General features: G+C 36.6%; 1 protein-coding gene across 1 annotated transcript; it reads left to right on the top strand.

Moving 5' to 3' along the window:
* Window positions 1-12962: 12962 nt before the first annotated feature.
* On the top strand, window positions 12963-13853 carry LOC145104916 (uncharacterized). The gene is made up of 2 exons (XM_079042076.1): window positions 12963-13269; window positions 13405-13853. The coding sequence occupies exons 1-2, from the start codon at window positions 12963-12965 to the stop codon at window positions 13851-13853; spliced, it is 756 nt and encodes a 251-aa protein (XP_078898202.1).
* The last annotated feature ends 312 nt before the right edge of the window (window positions 13854-14165 follow it).

Below are 14165 nucleotides of genomic sequence, written 5' to 3'. Positions count from 1 at the left end.
CAGAATCAGCATGTACTTAATAGAGTTAGACAATGGACTTTACCTGAAGTAGAGCCAAACTTATTGACTTTAACATCCTTAGGTAAATTTGGCAGCTTCGTAACCAATGCCCCTTCCTTTGGCAATAGTTACCTATGGACCCTTGATAATGGGACTATCTCAGACTTCGCCTCTCTCTTTACCATTGGGTCAACCGAGTTGACTATGGCCGATCCCTTTCCATTGGGAAGAGAGAGCTTTACTGGATATCCAATGTCATCATTGTCAATGTCCATAGCGTTTTAGGAAGTTGATCTTAGCAAATAGATAAGATCATTAAGGGTCTTGTCTTAGTTTGTTTCATAGGATTCCCAAAAGAAGTCACTATGTGACTTAGAAAGTAGTTGAGCCACCAACTTTCTTAAGACTTTGACACCCAACTCTCCTGGCTTGTCAATATGTGACTACATCTCCAAGATGTGATCACACCTAGACCTTGCCTTGCCAATAGGGCTTGAGTGACCTTAAACTTTTTAGGAACTTGTGGGTTAGGGAGAATAATTGGAGGAGGTGAAAGAAGTATGATATCCATGGGACATCATCTTCATTTAGGAAAGCTTGTTTCAAGAGATTTGGGAAGATCATAAATGTCTAGACCAGACATCTTTTTGGGAGATATTCAAGATAGTTGATTTAAAGTCCTTAATATGACACCCAATATGAAATATTAAGGCTAGGACCCAACAAACTATTTTATAACTTAGAAGTGGGATGCCGAAATCCAAGCTATAAAATATTTGAAGGTAGGTGAATGACGATTCACCAATTTCCACCATGAAAAACGAAATAATTTATTAGGTTTTAATTGGATTTGAAAGTCCTAGATCTTTGAGATTCATTGAACTGTTCAAAGGCATGTTTCAATCTCGAGTGTGCCCTTCAGGTTTTGTGACTGGGATGCCGAGGATCACAAAACAAGGTGTGAATAACCATGCAAATATACTTGGTACCCTTAATATTTACCCCTTAATCAGTGTGCCGGTTAACCACACACGCTCCACCGATACTATGATAAATATTAAGTTACCCTTTGCCTACCTTGTTAAGTCCAGGTTAGTGTGCCGGTTAACCACACACGCTCCACTAACGACTTAAGCAAAGCGCAAAGTGTAATTTCATGGGTTAGCACCAAATTCACATTTTCCTAAGTAACTAAGATTGGGTATTAATAAGAGTTTAGTTACTTAGTATTTATCATTAATACTTTTAATGAAAGAAGAATTATAGTCCTTGTCCTACCCGTTCGGCTAACGACCCTCCACCAGTCAAGGAAGCGGTGGGTGAGAGTGGACACCCATTAAACTGCCATTTTATAGGCAGTAACCTTATACCCCCCTTATAGACCGGCTTCGTGAATGAGGCCTACTAACGGTAAGACTGACTTTACTCTTATACATATATATAAATATTATTAACTTATAATATTATAAAGTATAAGGGTTGAATTTTAACTTTTAAAATTCTAAGGGCTAACTTGGAATTAAAGTATTCATAAGTGAAAACTTTTCAAATTCCAAAACTTGAGGGCAAGTTTTGAAACTATTCAAAACTAATTAATTCCATAACTTATGAGTTTAAAGTAGTTTTAATTAAAAAAAAAAAAACTCTTCAAGTTCCATAACTTGAGGACAAGTTATGGAAGACTTTAAACTAATTAATAAAAAAAATAACTTTTTTTTATTGTAACTTATGGAACTAATTAAGGTTACACTTTTTTTTTAATTTAATGAAGAGACTCTTGAACCTCCATAACTTAAGGACAAGTTATGGAATCATAAAACCATTTAATTAGAACTAGACTCTTCATTTTGTAACCTTTGCCAACTTTTATGAGTTTTATTATTCTTAAATGTGACTTTTCATATAACTTGAGGACAAGTTACAAAAACACACTTTGGAATCAACTCTTAGATTAAAATGGATTGAAAACAACTATTTCACACAACTTTTCTATTAATCTAAGAATCTCATAAGAACAAGATAATTCAAATCATCAATCTTCAAGAAATTAGCATGAACATACAAACTAATACAAATCTTGAAATTATGACAATTATCTTAGAAATTGGATTAGCATGAACATTACCACATCAAAAACAAGTTTATAAGTCCAAAAACATCTTAGGGTAATGTTCCTAGTCCAATTCCCGCCAAAACAATCGAATATATGCATCCAACTCGATTTTTCAGCTACTTTTGCAAGTATAACAAGAATACAAGTCTAGGCTCTAATACCACTGTAGGGTTATGAGCATTCTAACACTCCTAATGTACATGCAACCCTAAATACCTTGGATCTATGTTTTCTCTATTATACATACAATTATGAACATCCAAGGTATTATCCTAATCTAGCATACAAAATAATAAATATAACAAGATAGAATACATACCTCTTTGATGTAGAATGTCTTCATGAAGCTTGAGTGCCTAGTGCCCCAAGTGTGACACCTCAAATGGTTCAGACAACACCAACTACACTTGGAATAACTTGAGAGAAACTTGAACACTCCTTGAAATCGTCTAGCCCTCACACTCACACATTAGTGCACGATTTCTTGAGCCATGGGATTCTTTTATATGGTGGCTATTAGGGTTACACCATGTAACTCATAACTTTACCCATTCCTTATGCTCCATGGATTTTAACCTCCATGGAGTATCCATGGGTCACCCCGTGGACTTAGTCCAACATAAGGAATCTTGGATCACAAGCCCACATATATAAGAATGAATGAGTTACACAATCAACCCATATATTTAATTAGTCTCCTTTTGATCACTTAATTAATTCCAAATTAATTCTTGATCAATACTAATTAAATAACCTTATTAATATATTAGAACTTATAATATATTAACCAACCTTAAGTGTTATTTCTCTCATTATAGTCTATCCAAATGCATGATGCCATGCAACCCAAATGGACCATGCCGGGTCGGGTCAAGTCTTACCAATTATAGTTATGGACTTAGACATTAATCCAACAAGTACATGTCGACTGTATTGGTATATTAAGTACTTAAGGTCCAGAAAACTTGACCTTAAAGCAGGATTATAATATACCCCAATACTGAGAAAGCGTCGACATCAAACTTTGAAAGCATGAAAAATAACACTGGAACATTTCTGTGATCCAAAACTTTGGAATGGATGTTGATGAGAATTGTAATAACTCTTGTTGAAGTAAAGTGCTTATTGTTTTATTGATACCCGGTTTTGTACATATCGTGAAAAGTAGTATATACATTCGATATAGAAAGTATAAAGTAGAAGTAGTGCGAACACTACTTGCGACGGTTGCTACGACGGTTGTTGGGTTCGCTTCGTCTTGTGCTTTCCAGCGCCTTTCTTGGGCAGCTTGATGCTCTCTCAATTCTCTTATCTCTGATTAAGCAGCACTGACTTGCCTTTGAAGGGCTTCTGTATGGTGTTGGGTGTCATCCTGCATTTCATCAAGACGAAGGATATCTACAGTGTTATCCTGCGCAACCGTATTCACTTGGAGGATTCGATTGATCGAAATCCTGGATTGATTGGCTTGCCGGGCTATTCGGTTTACTATAACTGGAAGAGCCATATCGGTTGTTCCTCCTCTTGAGACGTTATAGAAACCTCGTGTCATTCCGTAAAGAGGGCGTTGGTCGTTTTGTCTACTCCAATGGTTTATGTATTGGCCCCACTCGGGTATGGGTTCTGCCTCATCTTGTCTCAGGGGAGGCTCCCCAGGGTTGCAGACTTGTGGCTCTGTATCCGTACCACTTGATTCGCTGTCCTCAAAGGGTTCCTCATCTGAGTCTGAGATCCAGCCTGCATTTTGTGGATTGTAGGGGTCTCCTGGTAAATTGTGTTCAGCCATAGGTTCTGTATTAGAAGTAAGGTTAGTAAAATACTCTCCGTAGTATTTTAATCTTTGTGTTCTGTTCTATAGTTCTTCTGAATATGTATGGTAAGTTTTAGACATGTCGCAACACCACTATCACTCCCAAACACATGTTGGTCGTATCTCAAATCAATATAGTTGATCAGGCTATATTAATTCCAGATATGATTACATAACTGCCCAGGTTTGACTATAGTGTTCAACATCTAAATACTTTTTAAGTTCTTATGACTATGATACTGTACTTGTAGGTATGAGTGTTAGTATACTTCTTATAAAAATACTTAAACCTTTAAAAAAAGTATACTTGTAGTCAGAGCTCCTAGCCCCGATGTATTTATAGTTTGTATATCTTTTATGGATTGATATACTGAGTTCACTATAAACAATGTTCTTATACCAATCTGTCACACCCCCAAACCAGACGGCGGAAACGTCCAGGGGTGGAGGACTACAATTGTAGTATAACAACACATGCATAATAGTAATCAAAGTACAAACAACCATTGTATTTAAAAAGTATAAGTATTTACATGTGTTCAATCATTGTCTATTGAACCAAAATAGTTATACAAAATAAGATATGACTCAAAGTAGCTCCATCTTCTCAAAAAGCTCGGGGAGTATCTGTATATTATTTCCTTGAGAATACAAGTAATTTGAAAAGAGAGTATCAACATAAAGTTGAGTGAGTGCATAAGTGTTTATGTTTAAAAGGATGTCTCTGTATCATGTATATGTAAACTGTTCCAGAAAATCCTATATTTTCTATTATATATGAAAAGTAGTTTAATTCCCATAAAACCGTTCTCTTTGTATCAATGTTTTGTATTTGTATTCCTTTATGAAAAACTTGTAACTGAGAGTGTGCCTGGCTTCACCATCTATTATTGAAAACTGTATTGAACCATTGTAGTTTGTATTCTGTAAACTGTTACTTTGAAGGTGTACTTACGTTTAGTTGATTATACACTAACGTATTGTTAATATCTTTTTAATGAGTTATTATAACCATACTATGACAGGATGGCCGGAAACAAACGCTTTGTGGGCGTTTAAACTGTTGATAATAATTGCCACTCATTGGCGTGTATGCCTGACTGTAGCTAGCAGCCTGAGTGCGGGGTTATCAATCCCGATATAGATCTACACACAACTTGTTTCGATCCCCGGGCTGGAGATTCTGGTTATAATGTCAGGACTTTACCTTGGTTGTCTAAAATGAATTAAACAACCTGAATTGAATGTCTCATAAAAAGCATATAAACGTTACATGTATATTAGTTATGAAAACCCAATCATTCTGAAATAAATGATTGATAGTATGTTCATGAATTAGTATTCCGAACATGTATTTGACAAGTGTAAACCCTTGATTTGTTCTTAATCCAAACCCTTGTTTCTTGTAAAACAGTGTATTCTAGTATGCTTGAATCATGAATTGTTGTTCTATGTATCATAAATTATACCTATTATAATTTATATGTACTTTCTGAATCTGTATTTAACTGTTTTTAGCATGGAACCCCTTGCTCAACATGTTACAAAGGTATTTGAACTGATGAAATAACTTTTATATTTATATACATACACAATTTTATATATAAGTAAAATTTAAACGACACTCGGACAAATAACCGGTACTATAAGCCCACATCCAAACAAGGAAAAGGACCCATAATGAGTTATCAGTCCTAAGCCTTTTAAATCTTTTATATATATATATATATATATATATATATATATATATATATATATATATATATATATATATATATATATATATATATATATATATATATATATATATATATACAAATATGAATTTTGGGGAAAAATATAAGATTATAAAACAGTTTAATGTTTTGAGTATTTTTGGATGGTTTAATGTCGTTTTATCATGATTTGAAATCATGATTTTATAACACAAAGTTCTTGTGTTATGCGTGTATTCCCCCCCCCCCCCTTTAAAACAGTAGAAATTATGAAAATACAGGGGTATGAACTCACTTGATAGGTGGTGATTCGCACAGCGTTTCGTTTCACGGAAAGGAGTTTGTTTGACGAAAAACCGGCTCAAATCGGGCAGAGTTTCGACTGGAAAGAGGTTAACTTCTCGGGAATCTCGGGGCTTCGAGGCTTGCTTAGGGTTTGAAATAGGATATCGGGGCTTTATGGGTTGTATATAAGTTTGTGGAAGTGAAAAAATGAAAATGTGTGAAATTTGGGGTGAAAAGTGTAAGTTTCTCGGAAGCCCTCGCATGCCTTATATAGGCCGAAGCCTCGGATCCGAGGCTATGCGAGGCTGCCACGTGTTCGGACAGGTGCCGAAGGAAGGAGTCAGCAGCACACGCATCGGTCATGCGAAGGGGACACGGGGCGAGGCATCGGACGTGTTGGCTTCTGAGTGGGCCGAACTTCGGTCCAATGGGGAGAGGGCATGTCGTTCGAGGGGGTGTCCGAGGGGTGTCCGAGGGGTGTCTCATGCGAAGCTTGTCGGCTGCTTATTGGACCTCGGTCTTGGTCCAATCTGATGGTGACATGGCGAACTTCGGTCCAATCTGATGGTGACACGTGGAGGCACGCATTAGAGGGTGACGTGGCCGAAGGTCAGCCTTGCGAAATTGCCCGGTTTTCAATATTTCTTATTTTTGTGCCAAAAACTTGCGAAAATCATAACTTTCGCATACGAGCTCCGTTTTTGACGTTCTTTATATGCACGTGTAGGTAAAATTATAATCTACGACTTTCGTTTACACTTTGTCGGCTACTTTTGACTTTATTTTAATATTATTATTTTTAACAGACCGGGACAGGAAATCCGTTAAAAATTCATAACTTCTTCAACCGACGTCCGTTTTGGTCTGTCTTTTTACCGTTGTACTACTATCGACGAGACCTTCAATTCTCGTTTAGGTTGTGTCGGCTAAAAATCACTCGATCTTTATTTCGAGTTTTTAGCTGTACACTGCTATACTGAAACTTAGAAAAATCGTAATTTCCTCATGCGAAGTCAGATTTTGCCGTTCTTTTTATGAAAGTTCTCGGTTTAACATAAACTACAACTTTCATTTAGATTGTTAAGGCTAAAAAGCCTTTTATTGAAAATTCAGTTTTTACACTGAACAGTGTTTTGCCGGTTTTGTCGCGGATCTTCGATTGGTCATAACTTCTTCGTTATAACTCAGATTTTAGTGTTCTTTATGTTTTTGGAAACCTTGTTAAAATCTCTATCCCTTGGTTCATCTCAATCGAGATTGTTAAATAATTTATTTTTTAGGGTCAATTATGTAAATATACATAGTATGCTAAAATTTCTCTTTATTGTTTTAAAAAGAAATACAAATTGACCTACATTATTACATAGGTTTGAAATAACAGTTTGTTACTGTTGAGATACGGGAGCATTATCCTGAGATATTCGTCGCGGCAGACTTCGAGGATGAAGTCTAGTTCAAGTGGGGGATAATTATAACATCCCAATGATAAGTTACTTCTAATTTTAACCCTATAATTTATTTGTGTTGCATTTTGGTCCTTAAAGTTCAAGGAAGTGTGTAAATGAGCCCTAGTGGCATTTTTGTAATTAATCTTGGGGGAGTACACCATGCGTACACGTGTACGCTGAGCGTACTAGGGCGCGCCCTAGTACGCTGGGTGTACATGTTGAACGTTGGGCGTACTTGCCAGATTTGGAAACCCTAGTTTTTAGGATTTAGCTCGTAGTTAAACATCCTTATGGCCTCATTTCCCCTCACCTCATCAGCCTCCATCCCTCTTGATACGTTTTGCAACCCTAGTTCACCTTGAGAGGCTATTTCAAGCCTAAGAGTGTGTCTTTTGTGCTTAGAAGAAGAAAAAAGGAATCTAAGCTCATCTTGAAAGAGTGAAGCACTTTGGATCTGGGATTTCAACATCAATTGCAACCTTTTTAAGGTATAAAGCTTGCAACTTTACCCCCTTTATCATATAGATCTAGATTTGGATGTCTTAATGATTCTTTTGGTCCCAAAATGTTAGATCTTGAGCATGGCATGTTCTTGACTCATTAAGCTGTCCTTTCAGACCCTAGGAGGGGTCTTAATTCAAAAAAATGGAGTCCAAATGGTTGGTTTTGTCCCATGCATGTTATGGAGAGTCTTATGGCATTAAGATGTTGGGTTTTTATGGATTAAGCACTTATTGAGCATGCAAGGTCATAAAGTTGGAAACTTTATGACTCATAATGACATTTTGACCTTGGATCTGCATTTGGACGTGTTAAGTCGCTATATTAAGCACTTAATGGGGAAAAAGGTTAGTCTGGGGTTACGCCGAGCGTACCTGGGTGTACGCCCAGCGTATGCGGTCAACGGCCTCCTTTTTGGTCATCGGAGGAGTACGCCCAGCGTACCTCCAGAGTACGCCCCACGTACGCTTGCTTAGTTGACTCGCCTGGGTTGACTCGGTTGGGTTGACTTAGTTGATTTATGAAGTTTGACCAGTTTGACCTTGACTTTGACCATGTTTGACCTTAAGGGTATTTTGGAATTTTGATGGAGATTGGTCATTTGGTTGGAATAGGTGTCGGTTAGAGAGCTGAGATTCGGAGTCGGGACCTCATTAGCTTTTGTCCAGTTTGTAAGGTGAGTTTTCCTCACTATACTTGCAGGTCGAAGGTACCAAGGCCGGCCCTTTGGATTTGATATCCTGTTATGTGATAGTATGTTATCATGTTATAGTGATCTGTTAGATTGGTATCCTTGTATATAGGATAATGCTATGCTTAGTGATCTGTAGATCTGCTTGACTGTCTGTAGACTTTTTATATGTTTATCTGTTATATGTGCACATATTTTGTTGGTGGTTGAGGCTTTACTGCTTTGTGCGTAAACCAACAGGTCGGGGACATACCAATCCGATGGTTGATTGGGCCGAGGGTATTCCATCCCGAGGATGCCAGGACCCGTTGTAGATTAGCATTCCAACCCAATAGTTGAATGCGCCTGGGGTATTCCAACCCGATGGTTGACTAGACCCATAGTATATTGGCATTCCAACCTAATGGTTGATTTGACCCGACGTGTTGTTATTGTATATGTTATCTGTTTATATGTTGGTACTTTGTGGGAGCTCACTAAGTGTTGGCTTATAGTTTTGGGTTATGTTTCAGGTACTGCGAATGACCGCGAGAGGGCAAAGGCGTGATCGTACACATCCTCTTGTTTATAGCTTATGATTTTGGGAGACTCTGATGTTCAAAAATGTTTTGAAACTATGTTTGTAACTATTTGTGAATTTGGGTTGGTTTTAAAAAGTTTAAATTTCTTGTGATTTTATGGTTTTACACTGACACCACTCATTGGGTGTGGCAAGGAACCACACTTTTGTGGTAAAAAGTGATGTGACAGAGTGACAAAATAAGGGAGTGTGGAACCACTCCCTCCAGCCTTAACAGTTGTGTTGACGTGTCTTAAGGATGAAGGACAACACTCGGTTGCATGCATATGACTGGAGAGAGAAGAAGACAATGCTAAAAATAAACGTAGGACCCGGTAGTGAGTAAGTTATTGTTCCCCATGCTTTTATACATTGTTCTCACCTTGTACACCTCTTATTGGTGTGTGACCTATAATCACTGCCAAAGGAGTTGGTCTTGTCTTCAAACAAAAAATGTAGGGACCACTAGAAATGTTTACACGATTCTCGGAAGCACATACATGCATGCCAAATATGTACAGCTGAAAACATCACTTTTACTCTTGGAAAATGCATACCCAAACACGTTAAAAACAATTTCTTTTGAACTCTATACCCAGTGTAAATCTTTTATTACCTAAATAAATTTTTTTTCCTCATTCTAAACACTTTTTGCAAGGGAATAAACAGATTAAACATTAAATGTTTAGCAAAAACTTCATCTTCTTCAGCACAAAATAATTTTCTTCATAACTCATACTTAACAGCAGCAAAATGTATGAACAAGAGCATCATAATATTTATTTTTGAAGCAACATCACCAACAAAAACAGTAAAAACTCATAGAAAATTTTTCTGTTGCGAAGTCTGGGAAATTCTTCAAGAATAACGAAAATCTTTAAGATAGTAAACCAATCGGGATCATTCCCTTGAAATAAGCAGTTGGATCTTCAAGGTAAGGCTCTAATACCAATTGTTGGGCCCATTTAACGATTTGTTTGGTGCGGAATATAAGTAATCAAGAAGACAATCATGTATGAACAATGATGAACAAAACATGAGAGTAAACTGTAATGTAATATGTTGATAGAGAGAAACAACTTCTTACATAACTAGAGAGAATTCCCCAGCCAACTCTCTCACTCTCTCTAACAAATGTCTACATAGTGCACTATTCTTAACAAATGACCACTCACATCCACTTTATTAGTGGAGGGAATATGCTATCATACAAAGGAATATTCTAACCTAATAAATCACTCATCGTTCTAGAGAATTTCATGCACCAACAAGAAGTTATTTATATAGTTTACTCTAAAGTGATGTGTTGTCATGCTTTCATTGGTTCCAACATTTATTGCCCTAAACATGTATTTCCCATAGAACCATCCCATATATATATATATATATATATATATATATATATATATATATATATATATATATATATATATATATATATATATCCTGGGTTCGTATATGGATAATTGGAGGGGTGTGTTAGTGGTTTTTGGTGATTTCAATGATGTGCGTGATGCTAGGGAAAGAAGGGGGTCAAATACGGATGAAGGAGCCTCTAAGAAATTCAACTCTTTTATTAGAGATAATAACCTCATAGATGTCAAAATTGGGGGTACAGAGTTTACTTGGATTAAAGGGGGTGGTGCTAAAATGTCAAAGCTTGACAGGTTCCTGGTTTCAGATAATTATGGGCGTGTTTGGCCTAATTATGAAGTTATTGTGGATACTAGATTATACTCGGACCATAAACCACTGATTCTAAAACAAAACGCTAGATTTTATGGTTACCCCCCTTTCAAATTTTATAATTCTTGGATGGAAGAAGATGATTTCGAGAAAGTGATGAAAGATACATGGACCAAATTCAAGATTGATGGTCAACATAAAAAAATATTTCTAATAATGCAGAAATTAAAAGCTGTGAAAGATAAATTAAAAAGTTGGACTAGTGAGAAAAGAAGGAAGAAAGAAGGCGATATGTTGGCTTGGTTGAATAGGATTGGTGAAATTGACAAGATTCTTGAGGAGGGCCAAAATGGTAATGATTTGGTAGCTGAGAGACTTGATTTAGCTTCGAAGATTAGAAAAAAAAGGAGTTGAATGATAATGGAGATATTGCTCAAAAAAATAAAAACAGATGGTGTTTGGAGGGAGATGAAAACTCTGCAATGTTCCATAGTAATATTAACAGAAAAAAAACATGTAAATTGGATCAGAGGTATCGATATTGAGGGGGTCTGGGAGACTGATCCGGAGAAGGTAAAAGTTCACTTTAAATCTCACTTTGAGAACTCTTTCAAAGATGATCCGGAATGTTGTTGGAAACAGAATCTGGGGGTTACAAAGCGTATTTCTGAAAGTCAAAAAGACGAGTTAGAGAAACAATTTTCAGAAGTAGAACTAAAAGAAGCTATATGGAGCTGTGGATCAAACAAGTCCCCTGGACCGGATGGTTTTACAGTGGAATTTTTCAAATGATTCTGGGATTTTCTTAAAGTTGAGTTGCTGGAAGCTTATAATGAATTTGCGAAATATCCGAAATTACCAAAAGGTGTGAATGCTGGCTTTATCACGCTTATACCTAAAACTCCCAATCCGATATACGTGAAAGATTTCAGACCCATTAGTCTGATTTCAAGTGTGTATAAAATTTTATCAAAGATGTTGGCTCTCCGTTTAAAAAAAGTGCTTCCGGCTATCATTGGCAATACCCAGTCGGCTTTCATTAAAGATCGTCAAATACTTGATGGGCCTTTGATTGTTAACGAGGTTATTTATTGGGCGAAATATAAAAAGAAATCCATGTTAATTTTCAAATCTGATATTGCCAAAGCATATGATACGGGGTCTTGGGACTACCTCGATTCGATGATGGAGCAGAAAGGTTTTGGTTATAAATGGCGAAATTGGATTAGGGAGTGCCTGATTTCTGGGTCTTCATCGATTCTTATCAATGCTTGTCCGACTTCTGAATTCTCTATGAGTTGTGGTCTTAGACAAAGACACCCCATATCTCCTTTCCTTTTCACATTGATCATGGAAGGACTTAATCAAGCAATTTCGAGAGTTGTGGAGAATGGTAGCTATAAAGGCGTTAAAGTCGGAGAAAATAAAGTTTATTTAACCCATTTATTTTTTGCAGATGATTCCATTTATTTTGGTGATTGGTCGGTGGAGAATGTTTTAAACCTCATTAGAATGTTGTATTGTTTCCAAAGATCAGCTGGTCTGAAAGTTAATTTTGAAAAAAGTTCACTAATTGGAATTGGTAGTGAATCGCTCACAGTTGAAGCCTTGGCCACTATTATCGGTTGTAAAGCAGAAAACTTCCCTTCACTTTCTTGGGTATGCCTATAGGAGTTAATATGGGGCTAGCGAGACATTGGAAACAATTATTAGAAAAAATTCAAGAAAAAATTGAGCAAATGGAAAATCAATACTTTATCGATAGGTGGAAGACATACAATTGTGAGTAATGATCTGGGAAGTTTGGGCACTTACTGGTTCTCTCTTTACAAGGCCCCAAAAAAAATTCTTAATGAGCTTGAAGGCATGAGGCGGGACTTTTTCTGGGGGAGTTGTAAGGATAAGAAGAGGATACCATGGGTAAAATGGGAAAAAGCTCTTAATGATAAAGAAAAAGGAGGTCTGGGAATTGGTTCGTTAGAGTAATTAAACATGGCTATATTAGCCAAATGGTATTGGAGATATAGAAAAGAGCATAAGGCTTTATGGATTTCAATCATCAATAGCATTCATGGTAATAATAATTGGATGGAAGATGGTGATAGGTTTAAATCTGGTCACACTTGGAAGAGAATTGTTCAACAGTGAAAACAAATGAAGGGTTGGGATCTTGATCCTAGAATGATTATCAAAAAACAAATTGGAGATGGGAAGAGTACGCTTTTCTGGTTGGGTTGGTGGATATGGGAAAGATCTCTACAGCAAGAATTTCCTAGACTATTTAGTTTGGAAGCTAATCAGAACTGTATGGTAACGGATAGAATAATTACTAGAGGAGGTATATGGGAGTGGAGAGGAGATATTCGAGCAGGTAGAAGAAGAGAAGAATTTGATCGGTTGCTGGAAGTTATGTCATCGATTTCGTTGTCCAATAGGGATGATAATTGGTTCTGTCCAGATGGTCCTAAAAGGAGTTTCTCGGTGAGTTGGCTAAGAAAAAAATTCAATAATAAAACTTAGCAGAGGATTGGTATTAATAGATGGTGCAAATGGATTCCAAAAAAGCATAATATATTTATTTGGAGACTTTTTCTAGGGAGGATAGGTGTGAAAGAGAGGCTGGAGAAGATGGGTATTAGTCAGAATCCTATCACTTGTGATATCTGTAAACCTAAAGAGGAAACAATTGTTCATTCCTTTTTAGATTGTAAGATGGCTGTAGAGGTTTGGGGAAAAGTGAAGCTTTGGTGGGGTCTCACTAATAAGGAGTTGAAGAATGTTGAGGACGTGTTTACTTGGATGGAGGCTGAGGCGCATAATAAGGAACAAAAATTGGCTTTGATTTCTATTGTGATAGCCACCTTGTGTGGCCTGTGGAGAAATCGAAACGAGGCAACTTTTAAGAAGTGTTTTAAGAAGGCGGAGGATATTTTCCTCCAAATCCAAAGGGAGTCTTTCCTTTGGATTGATAGTAGGGTCAACAGAGTGGAGATAGATAGGAGTTTGTGGATTTTATCTCTTAGAATAGCGATCAATCCCATGTAATTCTTTTTTGAGCGCCCTAGTTCCTGGCTGGGGTTTTGCTCTGTTTAATATATGTTGCCTTTCAATATATATATATATATATATATATATATATATATATATATATATATATATATATATATATATATATATATATCACATTATGGTTAATTTATCAGTTTACCTTATTTAACTAGATAAAGCCATGGATGTTTATACATATAGACAAGGTCGATTCTTTGCTTTTGAAAGTCATGTGCGGAAAATAAAATAGCCCCCTTAAATATAATTATGTATGTATGACATACATGTATGTGTGTGTGCGTGTGTGCG

This window comes from Lactuca virosa, chromosome 4 (genome assembly GCF_052849685.1).
Source record: "Lactuca virosa cultivar CGN04683 chromosome 4, Lactuca_virosa_CGN04683_v6, whole genome shotgun sequence".
Taxonomy (NCBI): Eukaryota; Viridiplantae; Streptophyta; class Magnoliopsida; order Asterales; family Asteraceae; genus Lactuca; species Lactuca virosa.
The sequence above is the reverse complement of the archived record's forward strand: the minus strand, read 5'-3'. Positions and strand labels throughout refer to the sequence as shown.